Below are 17,135 nucleotides of genomic sequence, written 5' to 3'. Positions count from 1 at the left end.
GCCGGGCAAAGAATTGTTATCATCGCTCGGCTCAACCTTGTCAAATCAATGAAACGTCTCTAAATTACAGTGTCGCTGCTGCGGGGAGAACGGGAGCCTTAATACATCCGTGGGGAAATGTGGCTGCCCATTTGTTAAAGAGATGGTAACTGCTAATGTGTTCGCCGCTTAATGGAGTTTAGCACAGGGGAATGCAAATGCAGTGTGGTTTTACTTTATTATTCCTCTATACTGGTGATTCTCAAATGCATTAAAGTGAATCTATATAAATCAGACCTGAACTTAAAGTGAAGATTTGCCATGTTATGGAAGAGAAGATATACCTGTGCTGAGCACAGGTATACCTTTCTTCTATTGCACTGCATGTCAGTGACCAGACCTAAGACTTTTAGCTCTCCTACAACTTGTGTCTCTCTGCCCCATATTGGTATGGTATCCACTGTAGAGTTTGCATTTTGCAGAGAAGAACAGGGACTGGCCAGAGAGAGATTTATTTGATGCAGTTGGCCAGTTTAAACATGTAATGCAATGTACGTGAACTAAAAGTTAGCTAGAGAGGGTTCATCCAGAATTTAGTGTTAACATGTGGTCACACCCCTTTAGCACCTGATGGGATAGATATATATATATGCTAATGCGACTTGAGCACTAGTATATCTTTCTTCTATTCATATCAGTGACCAGACCTGAGACTTGCAGATTTCCTACAACTTGTGTCCATCTGCCCCATGTTGGCACTATATCCAGTAGAACATTTGCATTTTGCAGAATAGAGAAGGGACGGGTCAGAGAGGGATTACTTTGACGCAGTTGGCCAGCTTTAAACATGTAATGGAATGTATGTGAACTAAAAATCCCAATTGTTCTTTATTGTAAAGTTTGCTATAGAGGATGTGTTTTAATGTGCATGGGGTCATCCATAATTTTTAGTGTCAACATTATTATTATACAGGATTTATATAGCATGTGGTCACATCCCTTTAGCACCTGATAGGTTATATATATGTTGATGCTATTGGGACTTGAGCACAGGTATATCTTTCTTCTATTACACTACACATCAGTGAGCAGACCTGAGACTTGTAGCTTGTGTCTTTCTGCCCCATATTGGCACTATATCCAGTAGAACATTTGCCTTTTGCAGAGCAGAGTAGGGACTGGCCAGAGAGGGATTGACCAGCTTAAACATGTATTGCAATGTATGTGAACTTAAAATCCCCATTTCATATTGCAAGGTTTGCTAGAGAGGGTGCGCTGCACTGAGCAAAGATATCATACAGAATTTTTAGTGGTGCCATGTTATGGGGATCTATCTAGAAATGTTAAAGTGTTACTAACCCCAGGACCCTGTATTCACTATATCTGGTCTCCCACAGTACACACAACATGGAAATGCAATTATTTTAGTAAATATAAACTGCTAAATACCTTTTCTCATCAGCAGTATATAGCAGTCTTGTGACTTTTACTAGTGTCCAGCCAAGCACATGTTACAGCTTATAGGAGGAGTTTTCATTCTGTTCTAGGATGCAGAACCCCTGACCTCTGCCTGGACAGTGCTGATTGGCCCTGTGCTTATTATATGCACTCTCCCAAGAAAAAAAAAACCCTCTCTAGCAATACACACCAAACTGAACATGTGCAGAGTGACTCCACACAACATGTTTCATCAGGAGATAAGTGGGAGGCACTGGAAGAAGGAGAGGATTAGAGAAGACAGGATCAAACAGCATTTTTACACATTGCAGAGGATTAACCCTTTAGTTTCCACAGTGAGTGCAACAAGCATGCTTTACTGCATCTACAGACAGACAGATTTTACTGTTGTGGGTTTAGTAACTGTGCCTAAGCAGTACCCTGAAAATGTATAAGTTGTCTTGAATGCCTCTTAATAAAAATAGCTTTTTTTCCTGGCATGTGAGGTGACTAGACACTCCTGAGCCTACGATCTCGACCTCATATCTGTAGCATGAGATCCAAGCCAATGCTGCTGATGACTGCTAGTCTCAGGAGATCTGGGGTGAGATTTGGTATCGTCACTCCTCTCCCGCTCACTGTTCTCCTTGCTGGAAGCTCGAAATAAGGAAGAAAAACCCTACTCCTGCTAAGATGGCCGCCTTTACACAGAGACAGAAGACAGAACAAGTCATGGTAGGTCAGTAATGGTCTAAACAAAATCAGCTGCAGGGAGACCACAGGCAATACTGGTGAATAGTCCTTCGCCCTCTGGCACAGCTTCCAGAGTGCAGTTCCTCTTTAAAAAGTATGGCAATTCAAATTAAAAAAAAAAAAAAAATGTTTAAGACAGTTCTTAGCCATGACTTCTCTTCCCTTCTGGCAGCCATATAAAGCAACAAGGAACCAAGAAATGTAAACTTTGTGCAGCTGGGAAAGGGGGCAGTTAGGCAAATTAGTTGCTTTACTTTGTACAAGTTGGCTTTAAGGTGACATCTCATCTTGTGACTGTGCTTTAACTGCAGACTGTCAGCTTTAATTTGAGAGTATTTACATCCAAATCAGGTGAACGGTGTAGGAATTACAACAGTTTGCATATGTGCCTCCCACTTGTTAAGGGACCAAAAGTAATGGGACAGAATAATATTCATAAATCAAACTTTCACTTTTTAATACTTGGTTGCAAATCCTTTGCAGTCAATTACAGCCTGAAGTCTGGAACGCATAGACATCACCAGACGTTGGGTTTCATCCCTGGTGATGCTCTGCCAGGCCTCTACTGCAACTGTCTTCAGTTCCTGCTTGTTCTTGAGGCATTTTACCTTCAGTTTTGTCTTCAGCAAGTGAAATGCATGCTCAATCGGATTCAGGTCAGGTGATTGACTAGGCCATTGCATAACACTCCACTTCTTTCCCTTAAAAAACTCTTTGGTTGCTTTTGCAGTCTGCTTTGGGTCATTGTCCATCTGCACTGTGAAGCGTCCAATGAGTTCTGAAGCATTTGGCTGAATATGAGCAGATAATATTGCCCGAAACACTTCAGAATTCATCCGGCTGCTTTTGTCAGCAATCACATCATCAATAAATACAAGAGAACCAGTTCCATTGGCAGCCATACAAGCCCACGCCATGACACTACCACCACCATGCTTCACTGATGAGGTGGTATGCTTAGGATCATGAGCAGTTCCTTTCCTTCTCCATACTCTTCTCTTCCCATCACTCTGGTACAAGTTGATCTCGGTCTCATCTGTCCATAGGATGTTGTTCCAGAACTGTGAAGGCTTTTTTAGATGTTGTTTGGCAAACTCTAATCTGGCCTTCCTGTTTTTGAGGCTCACCAATGGTTTCCATCTTGTGGTGAACCCTCTGTATTCACTCTGGTGAAGTCTTCTCTTGATTGTTGACTTTGACACACATACACCTACCTCCTGGAGAGTGTTCTTGATCTGGCCAACTGTTGTGAAGGGTGTTTTCTTCACCAGGGAAAGAATTCTTCGGTCATCCACCACAGTTGTTTTCCGTGGTCTTCCGGGTCTTTTGGTGTTGCTGAGCTCACCGGTGCGTTCTTTCTTTTTAAGAATGTTCCAAACAGTTGTTTTGGCCACGCCTCATGTTTTTGCTATCTCTCTGATGGGTTTGTTTGTTTTTTCAGCCTAATGATGGCTTGCTTCACTGATAGTGACATCTCTTTGGATCTCATCTTGAGAGTTGACAGCAACAGATTCCAAATGCAAATAGCACACTTGAAATGAACTCTGGACCTTTTATCTGCTCATTGTAATTGGGATAATGAGGGAATAACACAGACCTGGCCGTGGAACAGCTGAGAAGCCAATTGTCCCATTACTTTTGGTCCCTTAACAAGTGGGAGGCACATATGCAAACTGTTGTAATTTCTACACCGTTCACCTGATTTGGATTTAAATGCCCTCAAATTAAAGCTGACAGTCTGCAGTTAAAGCACATCTTGTTCGTTTCATTTGAAATCCATTGTGGTGGTGTATAGAGCCAAAAATGTTAGAATTGTGTTGATGTCCCAATATTTATGGACCTGACTGTGTGTATGTATATATATATATATATATATATATATATATATATATATACACCCAAGAGGGAATTTTTTCATCGCCTCAATTAAATTTTATACCCAAAAGTTTAGTAAACGAGGAATCTGTCTGGATATATATATATATATGTATATATATCCAGACAGATTCCTCGTTTACTAAACTTTTGGGTATAAAATTTAATTGAGGCGATGAAAAAATTCCCTCTTGGGAAAAAATGTTGCTAAAAATGAATTCCCAGCATCCCAAATAACCCCCTTAATTAAAAAATAACAAAAAAACAAACTAAATTTTGATGAAAAATAAACTGAGCTGATTTTTTCTTACTTTAGCACAGTTGCAGAGCTGCTTGGTTAACATTATTTCACTAAAGGATTTCAAGCGGACTTTAGTTTTTCTGGAACATACAAAGACTCTGCATTTTGTATATGAAGTCTGGCAAGTATTTTAACATGTTTTCAATATTTAACCCATTTTTTCTTACCTGAGAATGTTCTGCCGAACCAGAGAAAACTTTGGTATGTTCTCGTAGTGTGTGATATCTGTGTGCAGGGGAGGCTCCACCAATAGATAGGGCCTGGTGAGCGAGGGATGCATCAGAGTATAACCTTAAAGGGAAAAGAGCGGGAGGGTTAACAGATGAAGGTACAAGTCTTAGCTGTACATAAAGAGAGGGATGTACTAAAACTGGAAAGTGCAAAATCTGGTGCAGTTCTGTATAGAAACCAGTTTCCAGGTTTTTGTGTCAAAGCTTAACCACTTAACCACAAAAGGACTTTTTGTTCACAATTTTTTTTTTCCGCTAGAAAATTACTTGGAACCCCCAGACATTGTATATATTTTTTAAAACAGAGGCCCTAACGAATAATTTGAGTGGTTATGAATAAGAAATGAAATTGTGTGAAACGCGTTGACGTCCTTAGAATCCTGTGTAGTTCAACTTGGAAGACATTTTATTCCAAGTATCCTTTGGCAGAGTGTGGCCACCTCTTTCTCTCCTTCATTTAGTGTATTGACGAGCCGGGGCCGGCACCTGTCAAAAGGATTGGTCTTGGGATTGGTCTTTTTACCTGAGCGGTATTTCTCTTTGCACTAGAGAATATACTTGCACTAGAGAATATATTGGTAGATTCTGCCATTTTTTACGTCACATAGTATTTGCGCAGTGGTTTTTCAAACGCAATTTTTTGGGAAAAATACACTTTTTCGAATTTCAATGTAAGAAAAACAAAAAAAAACAAAACACTACATAATCCACTTTTTTGTAAAAATGTAAAAGACAATGTTACACCGAGTAAACAGATGCCAAACATGTCACACTTCAAAATGTGCACGCCTGTGCAATTCAGACAAACTACATAAATTTTACTTTCCATAGGCGATGCCTTAAAAGCCTGTCCAGATGACCACTTTAGATTTACAGAGGAGGTGCTGGAACTACTGCCCATGATCTCACGTGCCTAGTTAGCCATTCCGATTGCTATTACAAGAAATCTGACAGTCAGCAGTATATACGGCACCGCAGGCACCTTCACTTGAAGACTGGTGACGTATCAGGTATGTAAATGGTCAACAATTGAACAAGCTGAAGTTAGAAGCTGATTGGCTACCATGCACAGTTGTACTAGATTCTGAGTGCTCCAGTTTTAGTAAATCTCCCCCGAAGTATAAAAGTGACTTATACTAGAGATGTCCTAATATAATACAGAGCCAAAAAAATTTTGGACCTTTGACATCACTCTTTATTTGAGCTTATTGGGCATCTGATTGCAAAACCATGGTCATTAATATGGAGTTGCTCACCAAACCCCCTTTTGTGGCTTTAAAAGCCTCCACTTATCTTGGGAGGATATTCTACAATATTTTAGAGCGTTTGTGGGAGTCTGAGCTCGTTCAATAAAAAGATCAGTTGTGAGGTCCGGTATTGGACGTTAGACAAGAAAACCTGGATTGCAATCAGCATCCCAATATTTGGTTTTTAGCAGGGTTGAGGTAAGTGCTCTATGCAGGACTCTTGAGTTACTTCACATCAAATTATGTCTTTAAGGAGATGCTGGAACAGAAAATGACCTTCCAAACCTGCTGCCTCATAGTTGGAAATGCACAATTGACCAACATGTCTTTATATGTAGACGTGTGTGATTCATCTCTTAGATTGTAAGCTCCAAGGACCAGGGCCCTCCTAACCATATTGTATTGAACTGTATTGTCTCCTATTATATTGTAAAGTGCTGAGTAAACTGTTGGCGCTATATAAATCCTGTATACTAATTTAGCTACAAACCGAAATTCAGACAAAATGTTCGGTATTCGGAGATATGGATGTATCTGAATTTCTGAATCACTAACGAATATCAACAAATTTGAAATAAATTATAACGAAAAAACAAATTCATTCGTATTCATCTGTTTCACGTGGCTATGATGTGATAGTTTGGGCATTTTGTTACCGTTTGAAGCATCCAAAAAAATTAAATCGACATAACAAATGAACCCGAATTTAATTTTGTTCCAATCATTCTTTCAGATCTATTTCGTTTTTATTTTGCATTAACATTTTTCATTATTAAAAAAATGCACCACATATGAAATAAAACATATTACAATAAATACAGTAAGGAACAAAAGTGAAATAAGATGATCCCTACTTATTGTGTTTGGGTCGAATGGAGGTGGATCCATCAGAATTTCCGAATCATAACATAATGAATGAATCCGAAATTTATTTTGTTCCATTCGTTATTCCATTCAATATGGTTTAATTAGCTCATTATATTTCTCTTTGTGGGTTGGACTAGCAGGGATGAGTGGATAGGTAATCTCTTGATGAACACCTTAGATTGTACACCCCTTGAGGGTTAGGGACTGATGTGAATGTACAATATATGTAAAGCGCTGCGTAAATTGACTGCGCTATGTAAGTACCTGAAATAAACACGTTAAAACGAATGAAGCCTAACAACCTCCCAAACAACTGGAAATAATGTATCAATTTGGAATAAATATACAAAACTAATCCGAATATACAAAACCAATTCCAAAAAGGAATCATCCTAAGGTCCCTTTGACACAAGCAGACTGGGGTGGTCCACCTGTCTGTTTTTCAGGTGGACCTGATCTGTCCATCCATAGATTTCTATGGACCAGCTATTGTCCTCTGACACCCGCCAACATCAGATCCTGTACGGCAAAAACAGATGGATGGGGATTGTTCCCCATCCGTCCAGCGGATCGGATGACAATCGGGTGGCAAAGGACAGGTGGTCCATTTCCGTCCGATTGTCCCATTGAAATCAGCGGGCAGTGTCTGTGTCCACTCTGCAGCAGCAGAGAGGACAGGGACCTGTCATTCGCCTGCTCAGCAAGGGGGGGGGGGGTATTGCACAGATCCCCCGCTGAGTGGGTAGATCACGCTGCCAGATCCGTCCCATCTGAAAGGGGCCTAACACAACAAGTGACAAAATAACATTAATTTACGTAACAAATGAATAAATGTTTTTCATCCTGAACATCTCTATTTATATGTATTAATAGCGCCTTTCACTGAAAATGCCTGAACTCAATTATTCGGTCCTGTAGTTGTAGCAGTGATCAGGGGCGGACTGACCATTTGGGAACTCGAGCACTACCCGAGGGCCCGGGGTCAGAAGGGGGCCCCATGAGATGCCCCTGGAACTTTTTTCATAGGCTTTTTTGGGTGTGGTTTGAGTGTGGACAAGGACACAGGGGGCCCCATGGTCCCCTATTGCCCGGGGGCCCCATGAGTTGTCAGTCCGCCCCTAGCTGTGATGGTCAGGTGTCATCAAACTTTGGTCCTTTAGTAAATCTTCCTGTATATGTGTCAGTAGAAGGATTTGAACACTAGAGGGTGCCAAAACTCAGCATTACATGCACAGGTCTGTAGTCAAACAATTGTTGATTATCAATGAAAATCTGCTGGAACTTACAGACACTGAGCCCGGGTTCACACTGATGCGGTGCGGAATTCGCAACGTTTTCTGTGCGAATTCCTCACCACATCAGAATCGCACCGCACACCTGCGAACCACTGCGGGTGTGTATGCTAAGTTAACAACACCCCGAAAGTGGTCCGCAAAACACGGTGCGATGTGCATAATCGGATCGCATAGGTGTGAATACCCATGCGATCTGATTCTAGTGAGCACCAAAAAAGGGTCCTGCACCTTTTTGGTGCTGGTGCGGTGCGATTAGAGCCATACAAAATGTACGACTCCAATCGCACCGTACACAAATCGGATGTGATTCGCACAGAAATGCGGTGCGGTTCCTGTGCGAATCACATGCGATATACCGCACCGCATATATGTGAACCCAGTGGCGGGCAGGCCATGCATTATTATAATTTTTTTTTTTAAACAAACTGGTTGAATTAAAAAAAAATTAAAAATTATCCGATTCCTCCATTCACACACTTGATGTGGATGAGAAAATCACTCCCAATGTGCTATTGTGTTCTGAATGTGGGGAGACTTAACTGCCATCAGAATACACTGATCAGTAATTGTAAGCTCCCAGGATCAGGGCCCTCCTAACCCTCTTGTATTGAACTGTATTGTTCCCCGTTATATTGTAAAGCGCTGAACAAGCTGTTGGCGCCATATAAATCCTGTATAATAATAATAATAATCATAGGTGCCGGCTATACGTTTGGCCACCCTAACATATGAAAGGCACAGAAAATACACTGGGAAAACTATGCCTGGGACCCAGACCGTAACATCACTTCCTGTCTATAGGGGAGCTGTTCTTGATATACCAGAGTAGAGGACCTTGGGACCTGTAGTCCTGCAGCCAACCCACACTGCATTTCAGAGTCCCTTAGGAACTACAAATCCCCGATAGCTGATCCAATAAAGGATTATGGGAGAGCTTGTGGGGTTGATTTACTAAAGGCAAATAGATTGTGCACTTTGCAAAGTGCAGTTGCTCCAGAGCTTAGTAAACGAGGTAAAACTTCACCTTGCGTTAAATAGCAAAACACAAGCATGGGAAAAGAAACTGCAATTCAGCCTCTCTCAACCAGGGTGCCCAAGCACCCTGGGGTGCCTTGAGGTTTCTTCAGGGGTGCCTTGGCAAAATGTCTAAAAATTGCCCAAAACTTGTATACAAGCCAGCAGGTGGAACAAGCCTGCCTTTTAGTTACACAAAGCCACAGGTTTTCATTGTGCACCATTACGACCTTCCAGCTCCTGGCTTCCTGACAACCAATGACATCATCAGTTGATACGAAGGATGTCAGCTGCCTCCATCACCCCGTGCTGGGGTCACATTAGCTCAGTGATGGAGAAAAACTAAGGGAAAGGAAAAACACTGGAATACTAGTCAGTACCAGTGTGCAAAGGTTTATTTGCTTTGGAAGAATAAATCACCTCTAACGTTGGGTGTCCTACATGTTTGGATGTTGCTGCGTTATATAAAACTTTTCGCACTTAGAATGGGTCGCCCTTTTAAAATTATGGACAGTCTTGAGGCACCCCATTTTAGAATGGGGTGCCTCAAGACTGTCCATAATTTTAAAGGGTGCCTCGGGACTGTCCATCATTTATAAGGGTGCCTTGACTAAAAAAAAGGTTGAGAAACACTGCTCTAGACAACCACTAGTCTTGCAGAATGCAACTGCCCTTCCTAAAGTACACATTCTATTTGTCTTTAGTAAATTTAATTTTATTTATTTCAGGTACTTATATAGCGCTGTCAATTTACGCAGCACTTTACATATATATTGTACATTCACATCAGTCCCTAACCCTCAAGGGGTGTACAATCTAAGGTCCATACACATACTGATATATTGGTGGTTTGGAATTAATATTTTCTATGTTTACAGCACTGGACACTTTCTTTTATTTATTTATTTCTTTTTTTAAGAGACATTGCACTTTATTTTATATTTTTTTTATGTTATGATTTTTATTAAGTTATACTGATGCATTTTTTGTGGTATCGTGGTCTACATAATTGTAACATTGTCGTGACCGTGTGACCATGTAGGAGAGGGGTCCAGTTTAGAAGAGTCTTATGGCTCTCAACTGCAGAATGTTGATAGGGAGAATAGATTCTTCCTGGGACCGGGGTTTCCTGGACTGTCAGGGAGCTGTGTATCCCCGCTGCAGCTCTTCAGGTTTGCTTCTGTCGATACCACCTTCCAGAAGGAAGGAACATTTTCCTGTATTCTAGTGCAGAGTTAGAAATCCACCATGCTAGGGAGATTTTCACATGGCTGGACAGTACTAGTGGGGGATCCCCAGAAGAGAGCTTCTCTCTGGGCGCATTAGAAGCTGCAGCAAGTAAAATCAAGCCCCTCATTTCCTGGCTAAAGGATGTCTGGTGTCTTGCAGTCCTTTCCTTCCCACCTTACTGCCACTTGCCACCCCTTTCACTCATTGGATGAGATCAGCATAACGTGGGAGTTACCTAGGGTAGTATGCATGCAAATACAGCCTGCCTAGGAGCATACACTCTGACTGACTGACATCAAGGTGTTTTAATATTTGCATAACTCCTCCCAAGAACCAATTAATTGCTTGCATCAAAGCGGACGACTCTTGAAAGAAGTACTGAGGCAGAGTGCTGTGATGTTTTCAGGAAGCCATGTAAACCACCCTACTAGCCCCTCCCACTAGCTATGATCTACCTGCGCTGCTTAGAGAAGAACAGAGACCCAGTGATGGCAACACTAGGTCCCAAACAAAGTATGTAATAAAAAGAAAGATTTTATTTAAAAATAGTATTAAGTCCTCCTGCGCTCAAATGGATCCTCCCTAGCCCTAAGCTGCTGACATTTAAACCTATAACCAATAGGTGTATGTGACCTAAATAAAAAAGCAAAATAGTGTAGCGCTACTAATATAATAAATACACAAAAAAACAAAAAAGTCCAAAATAACTGAAAACAAACTCGTGCTCCAACTTTAAAATCATGTAAGTGATGAGGTGTATACGTGGTCACAGTACTGGTGTAAATCCTCAAGTGGCCAAAATGCCCCCTCACCTCCTTACAGTGACCACAAGGGCCAGATCGCTTTTAGGATCACACCACGATCCTCCCAGGTATTATTTGTTACAGGACAATTTTGGACTTTTTTGTGTGTTTATGAGCAATAATTTATACCATCATTTATGTGGACATTTATATGTAGGTAAATGTGTTTTGTGGCACTTATCACTTTGGTATAGGAATATATCCCCACAGTAGGGGATTCACTTATTTGCACTATTATATTAGTGAGTGTCTGATCCCTCAATTGTGGATAAGGGAGATTGTGGATTTTCACTTATTTACAGGATTTATTCCGTTGTTGTCATTTGTCACTATATATATTTATTCACCTAGAGATCCTGGAAGGATCCCATCACTATATTTTGTATTTATATATATATTATATTTATTTATTATATTTGTAGCGCTACACTATTTTGCATTTTTATTTAAAAATATCATTAGCAAATTATTAAAAGGGAGAGGGAGGGACTACAGAAGGTAAAATATAAATAGATTAAACTGCAGCTTTTAAACACTTCAAGTCCGCACACTTTTACCCCCTTCCAGTCCAGGTCAATTTTCAGCGCTGTCACACTTTGAATGACAATTGCGCGGTCATGCAACACTGTACCTAAATTAAATCGTTAGCATTTTTTTTTTTAGTCAGATAGAACTTTCTTCTGGTGATATTTATTTGCCACTGGGATTCTTAATTTTCTGCTATATAAATGAAAAAAGACTGAACATTTTGAAAATAAACATGTATACAATTTTGCAAATTGATAATCTTGGCCAAAATCTATTCTGCTACCTTTTTGGTAAAAAACCCAAATCAGTATATAGAAAAATATAATTATAAAAAAAAAAATTTTGTTTACAATTTAATTTTTTCTATTTATGTAATGTATTTATTTTTTTTGTACATACGGTCACCCTCGCAGGTTTTCTTTTTAACACAGATTGCTTTTACACCCATAAAGGCTGTAAAAGCAATAATTTCTCCTCTGGCGGCATTCCTGCATTGAGAAATACTGTGAGAGTTGTAATTGGTCACAGCTTATCACATGGTACAAGGCTGCTATGAATGGCCTTGTACCATGTGACCTCTGATCATTCACAGAATTCACCAGTAGTAAACAATGTCAGGAAGTGACATCTTGTTTACTGCTGTTCATGTGATCACTGATTGGCCAATCAGTAATCATATGAATCAAGACCTCAAACAGTGGCCTCAAACAGCGATCTGTGTTCCCGGTGGACACAGATCGCGGCGCTCCGCAACAGTGGATGCAAGTGGACGTTTAGAAACGTCCACTCGCATTTGCAATCCTCCCGTCTGGCCGTTTATTGGCATGGACCAGACGGGAAAAGGTTAATACAAACCCCTCCCCCACCTAAACACTTAACACTGTGGTTTGGAGAGCCACAGAGTTCCATGTACAGAATCACCCCATGTTCTAGACTGGCTGGCTGCAATAGTTGCCAAGGTTGTTAAATAATGTTTAATGTGCCAAGTCTTATAAAGTTGTTTACCTTGCAGGTTGGTCCCTCCTGTTATTTGATCTTCGAAGGGAATCCATTTTTTTTTTTTTTTTAGAGCACTTTATGTTTATCTGTTCGGAAGCCAAAATCTGCAGCGGCCAGACCAGTTCAGGATACCCTGACAGTCTCTGCAGAGCTTTATTTATTGTCAGATGAAGACGTAATAAGTGAGGGAAAAAATCAAAACAAAAATCTGAGACTCTTAAGGTTACGACGACTGGATGGAATGCGCCATGGCGTTGTTACAAAGATACCTTTGTTATCGATGAGGAATGTGTATGAGGCCAGGGAGTCCTGGTAGTAGGTAACGTCCTCAAGGATGTACGCAAGATTAACGTCGACTCCCACAATTCCCAGGAGCAAATTTCCAAAATAACATGGCTTGCTGACCGTCATGATTAAACCTAAAAGACACAATGCAATGGAAAATATTATGCAAATGATCAACCCCCCAAAAAAGTGGGGAAAAAAAAAAAAAAATACTAGGGTTGCACTGATACCATTTTTTTTAATTGATGAGTACCATTACCTGTGCTCAAGTACTTGCCGATACAGACACCATGGGGGTGTGATTTGGAGCACATGCAAAACGAATGGCTCAAATCGCACCACACCTGCAGGGAAACTGCATTATTTTCAGACAGGAATCGCACGGCAGCTCTGTTTAAATCACATGGAATTCTTTGCAGTGCAATCTGTGCCCATTCATTTTGTTTGGGCTCAAATCGCACCGCACAGATATCGGTTTCATGTATGGAAGCACTTGCACAAGTACTTGTACAAATGCACCGATGCCGATATCGATACAACAGTAATATACACACACACGAAAAAAAAAGTCAACATAATTACCATATCAAAGTTTCTTTTTTTAGGTACCACACAGTTTTGCTATTTGACATGAAACCCATGCCGAGCAAAAGCAACAGCTTCAAATGAAATCTCCATTTGCAGCAGCATATACCCGCTTTTCCCTCGATAGCCTCACCTTCTTCTAACTGCAGGAAGCAGGACAAGTTGCGATGTGTAAGCTATGAATGACTCAAATCTAAATGATCTAAATGTGATAGCAAAAGTGCTTGGTGGAATGAAGGAAGGAAGGAAAGACAGAAAAGAAAGAAAGAAAAGAAAAGAAAAGAAAAGAAAAGGAAAGGAAAGGAAAGAAAAGGAAAAAGGAAAGGAAAGAAAAAAGGAAAGGAAAGAAAAAAGGAAAGGAAAGAAAAAAGGAAAGGAAAGAAAAAAGGAAAGGAAAGGAAAGAAAAAAGGAAAGGAAAGAAAAAAGGAAAGGAAAGGAAAGAAAGGAAGGAAAGGAAAGGGAAGGAAGGGAAGGGAGGGAGGAAGGAGGAAGGGAGGGAGGAAGGAGGAAGGGAGGGAGGAAGGGAGGGAGGAAGGGAGGAAGGAAAGAAGGAAGGGAGGAAGGAAGGAGGAAGGAAGGAAGGGAGGAAGGAAGGAAGGGAGGAAGGAAGGAGGGAGGAAGGAAGGAGGGAGGAAGGAAGGAGGGAGGAAGGAAGGAGGGAGGAAGGAAGGAGGGAGGAAGGAAGGAGGAAGGAAGGAAGGAGGAAGGAAGGAAGGAGGAAGGAGGGAAGGGAGGGAGGGAGGAAGGAAGGAAAGAAGGAAGGAAGGAAGGAAGGAAGGAAGGAAGGAAGGAGGAAGGAAGGAAGGAAGGAAGGAGGAAGGAAGGAAGGAAGGAGGAAGGAAGGAAGGAGGAAGGAAGGAGGAAGGGAGGAAGGAAGGAAGGGAGGAAGGGAGGAAGGAAGGAAGGAAGGGAGGAAGGAAGGGAGGAAGGAAGGGAGGAAGGAAGGAAGGGAGGAAGGAAGGATGAAGAAGGAAGGAAGGATGAAGAAGGAAGGAAGGATGAAGAAGGAAGGAAGGATGAAGAAGGAAGGAAGGATGAAGAAGGAAGGAAGGATGAAGAAGGAAGGAAGGATGAAGAAGGAAGGAAGGATGAAGAAGGAAGGAAGGATGAAGAAGGAAGGAAGGATGAAGAAGGAAGGAAGGATGAAGAAGGAAGGAAGGATGAAGAAGGAAGGAAGGATGAAGAAGGAAGGAAGGATGAAGAAGGAAGGAAGGATGAAGAAGGAAAGAAGGATGAAGAAGGAAGGAAGAAGGAAGGAAGAAGGATGGAAGAAGGAAGGAAGAAGGAAAGAAGGATGGAAGAAGGAAAGAAGGATGAAGAAGGAAAGAAGGATGAAGAAGGAAAGAAGGATGAAGAAGGAAGGAAGAAAGAAAGAAGGAAGAAAGAAAGAAAGAAAGGAAGGAAGAAAGAAGGAAGGAAGGAAGAAAGGAAGAAAGGAAGAAAGAAAGAAGGAAGGAAGAAAGAAAGAAAGAAGGAAGGAAGGAAGAAAGAAGGAAGGAAGGAAGAAAGAAGAAAGAAGGAAGGAAGAAGAAAGAAAGAAGGAAGGAAGGAAGAAAGAAGGAAGGAAGGAAGAAAGAAGAAAGAAGGAAGGAAGAAGAAAGAAGAAAGAAGGAAGGAAGAAGGAAGGAAGGAAGAAAGAAGAAAGAAGGAAGAAAGAAGGAAGGAAGAAAGAAGAAAGAAGGAAGGAAGAAAGAAGAAAGAAGGAAGTAAGAAAGAAGGAAGGAAGAAAGAAGAAAGAAGGAAGGAAGAAAGAAGAAAGAAGGAAGGAAGAAAGAAGAAGGAAGGAAGAAAGAAGAAGGAAGGAAGAAAGAAGAAGGAAGGAAGAAAGAAGAGGGAAGGAAGAAAGAAGAGGGAAGGAAGAAAGAAGAGGGAAGGAAGAAAGAAGAGGGAAGGAAGGAAGGAAGAAAGAAGAGGGAAGGAAGAAAGAAGAGGGAAGGAAGAAAGAAGAGGGAAGGAAGAAAGAAGAGGGAAGGAAGAAAGAAGGAAGAAGAAGCAAGAAGAAGGAAGAAGCAAGAAGAAGGAAGAAGCAAGAAGAAGGAAGAAGCAAGAAGAAGGAAGAAGCAAGAAGAAGGAAGAAGAAAGAAGGAAGAAGCAAGAAGAAGGAAGAAGAAAGAAGGAAGAAGCAAGAAGAAGGAAGAAGAAGAAAGAAGAAGAAAGAAGAAGGAAGAAGAAAGAAGAAAATGATTTAAAAGGAGTTTTTTTTATAGTAAATATTAATAAGACTGTCATCGGTTCCACAGCAACTCAACAGCAGAAAGTGGAGGATAAAAATAGGATTTTTGTACTCATTGTAAAATCTTTTTCAAAGTCCATTAGTAGCATAGAAACTATATTTCAGCTGCCACTTTTCTAGAGGTGGTTACAGGATGCTAGGGTGCATTTGCTTGACTTTGCATTCTATATTTTTTTTCTTTTGCTTGAACGCACAAAACAAGCCACATGGTAGACCTAGCCATCAATAATACCGATCGCTCTATTCCAGCTACTTACTGTCTTGGATTTATAAACTGGAACTTACCATCACCCATCTCATCTGAGTATGGCAGGCTGAACACGGCCTCATCGATCATGCGATTTGGCAGGTTGGTGTAAAACCTCCCCACGGTGGTCTCCAGGTTACTGAGCTGGTTGAGGACCATCATGCTTCCTTTGGTTACAGGCAGACTGCTCCGGTCAGACACACCGTATTTGGCTGAATTTTGCTCTGCAAGGTCTCGAAGGAAGGCAAGCTCTTTCAGTCCGGTGACTCCTTCTGCATGGGGGATGAGGATGATTAATGGGTTAAGCTTTGTTATTTAAGTGGTACGTACCAGATACTCAAAGGGTAAATCAAGGCATGGACTAATCCACTCATGGCCAACCTACCTACAGTACAGCCCTAACCTCAACAAAGGACCCCACATAATAAGTGAATGCAGTGCTACAGAAAGTTCTCAGGAGCCGCAGATATGCTACAGGAGATGGTCAGATCATGTATGACCAAACATGCTATAGGAGGTGTTGAAAACGGAGGACATGTTTCATAGATTGGAGATGCGCGTTACACACGCCTTCCAGAGATCAGGGCTATTACAGCCCCTTTATAAATCACACATTTGTACTTTATAGAGCCCCCTTACAAATGACCTGTTCCACATTTGATATTTCTTCATGATCCAATATATATAAACAGAGAAGGATGGAAAGCACAAAAAATCAAGCATGTGAAAGACAAACTAAACCATTTAACTACTGGAATCCAGTTTAAAGAATATATTTCATCACTGGCTTGAGTAGGCAGGTAAAGAAAATACAGACTACAGGGCAGAGACTTTGAGGTCATCACAATCAGTAACAAAGGCCCACAAAGTGCCAGGCTTCTGACTGCACCAGAGGACTGGTCCTTAGAGAGCTGTGCAGAACACAGTGAACAGCAAAGTAAAGTTCCTCGTTTCAGGAGACAAAAATAGAAAGACCATCATGTGCCTTTCCTTCAGACCACTCAAAAAAAGAAAAAAAAAAAAAAAAAAAAAACACCCTGTGAAGTCTATGGGGAGCTTCAGGATAGATTTGATACTTTATGCAGTACATGTATTGCCATCAGCAGCCTTCAGTCTATCCACTCCCAAACTTTACAAGTTTGTCTTACACCCCGGTCACATCGGGTGCAATTTGGCATGCGATTCGCACGCCATGTGACTTGCAAATCGTATGCCAAGTCGCACCG

General features: G+C 41.1%; 1 protein-coding gene across 1 annotated transcript in view; it reads right to left on the bottom strand.

The window, feature by feature from the left end:
* The window catches only part of CACHD1 (cache domain containing 1), a 274,321-nt gene that overhangs the window by 55,654 nt on the left and 201,532 nt on the right, over positions 1-17,135 (bottom strand). Inside the window, exons 9-11 of the mRNA XM_089653393.1 lie at positions 15,948-16,181; positions 12,828-12,977; positions 4,513-4,636 (exon numbers count right to left, since the gene is read on the bottom strand). Coding sequence (XP_089509519.1) covers positions 4,513-4,636; positions 12,828-12,977; positions 15,948-16,181 — 508 coding nt within the window. The remainder of the gene's footprint in view (positions 1-4,512; positions 4,637-12,827; positions 12,978-15,947; positions 16,182-17,135) is intronic.

The sequence above is a fragment of the Staurois parvus genome, unplaced genomic scaffold (assembly GCF_062004578.1).
Source record: "Staurois parvus isolate SC_StPar_1 unplaced genomic scaffold, SC_StPar_1.0 ptg000709l, whole genome shotgun sequence".
In the NCBI taxonomy this organism is placed as follows: Eukaryota; Metazoa; Chordata; class Amphibia; order Anura; family Ranidae; genus Staurois; species Staurois parvus.
Note: the sequence above shows the minus strand (reverse complement) of the source record. Positions and strands in the feature narration are given on the sequence as shown.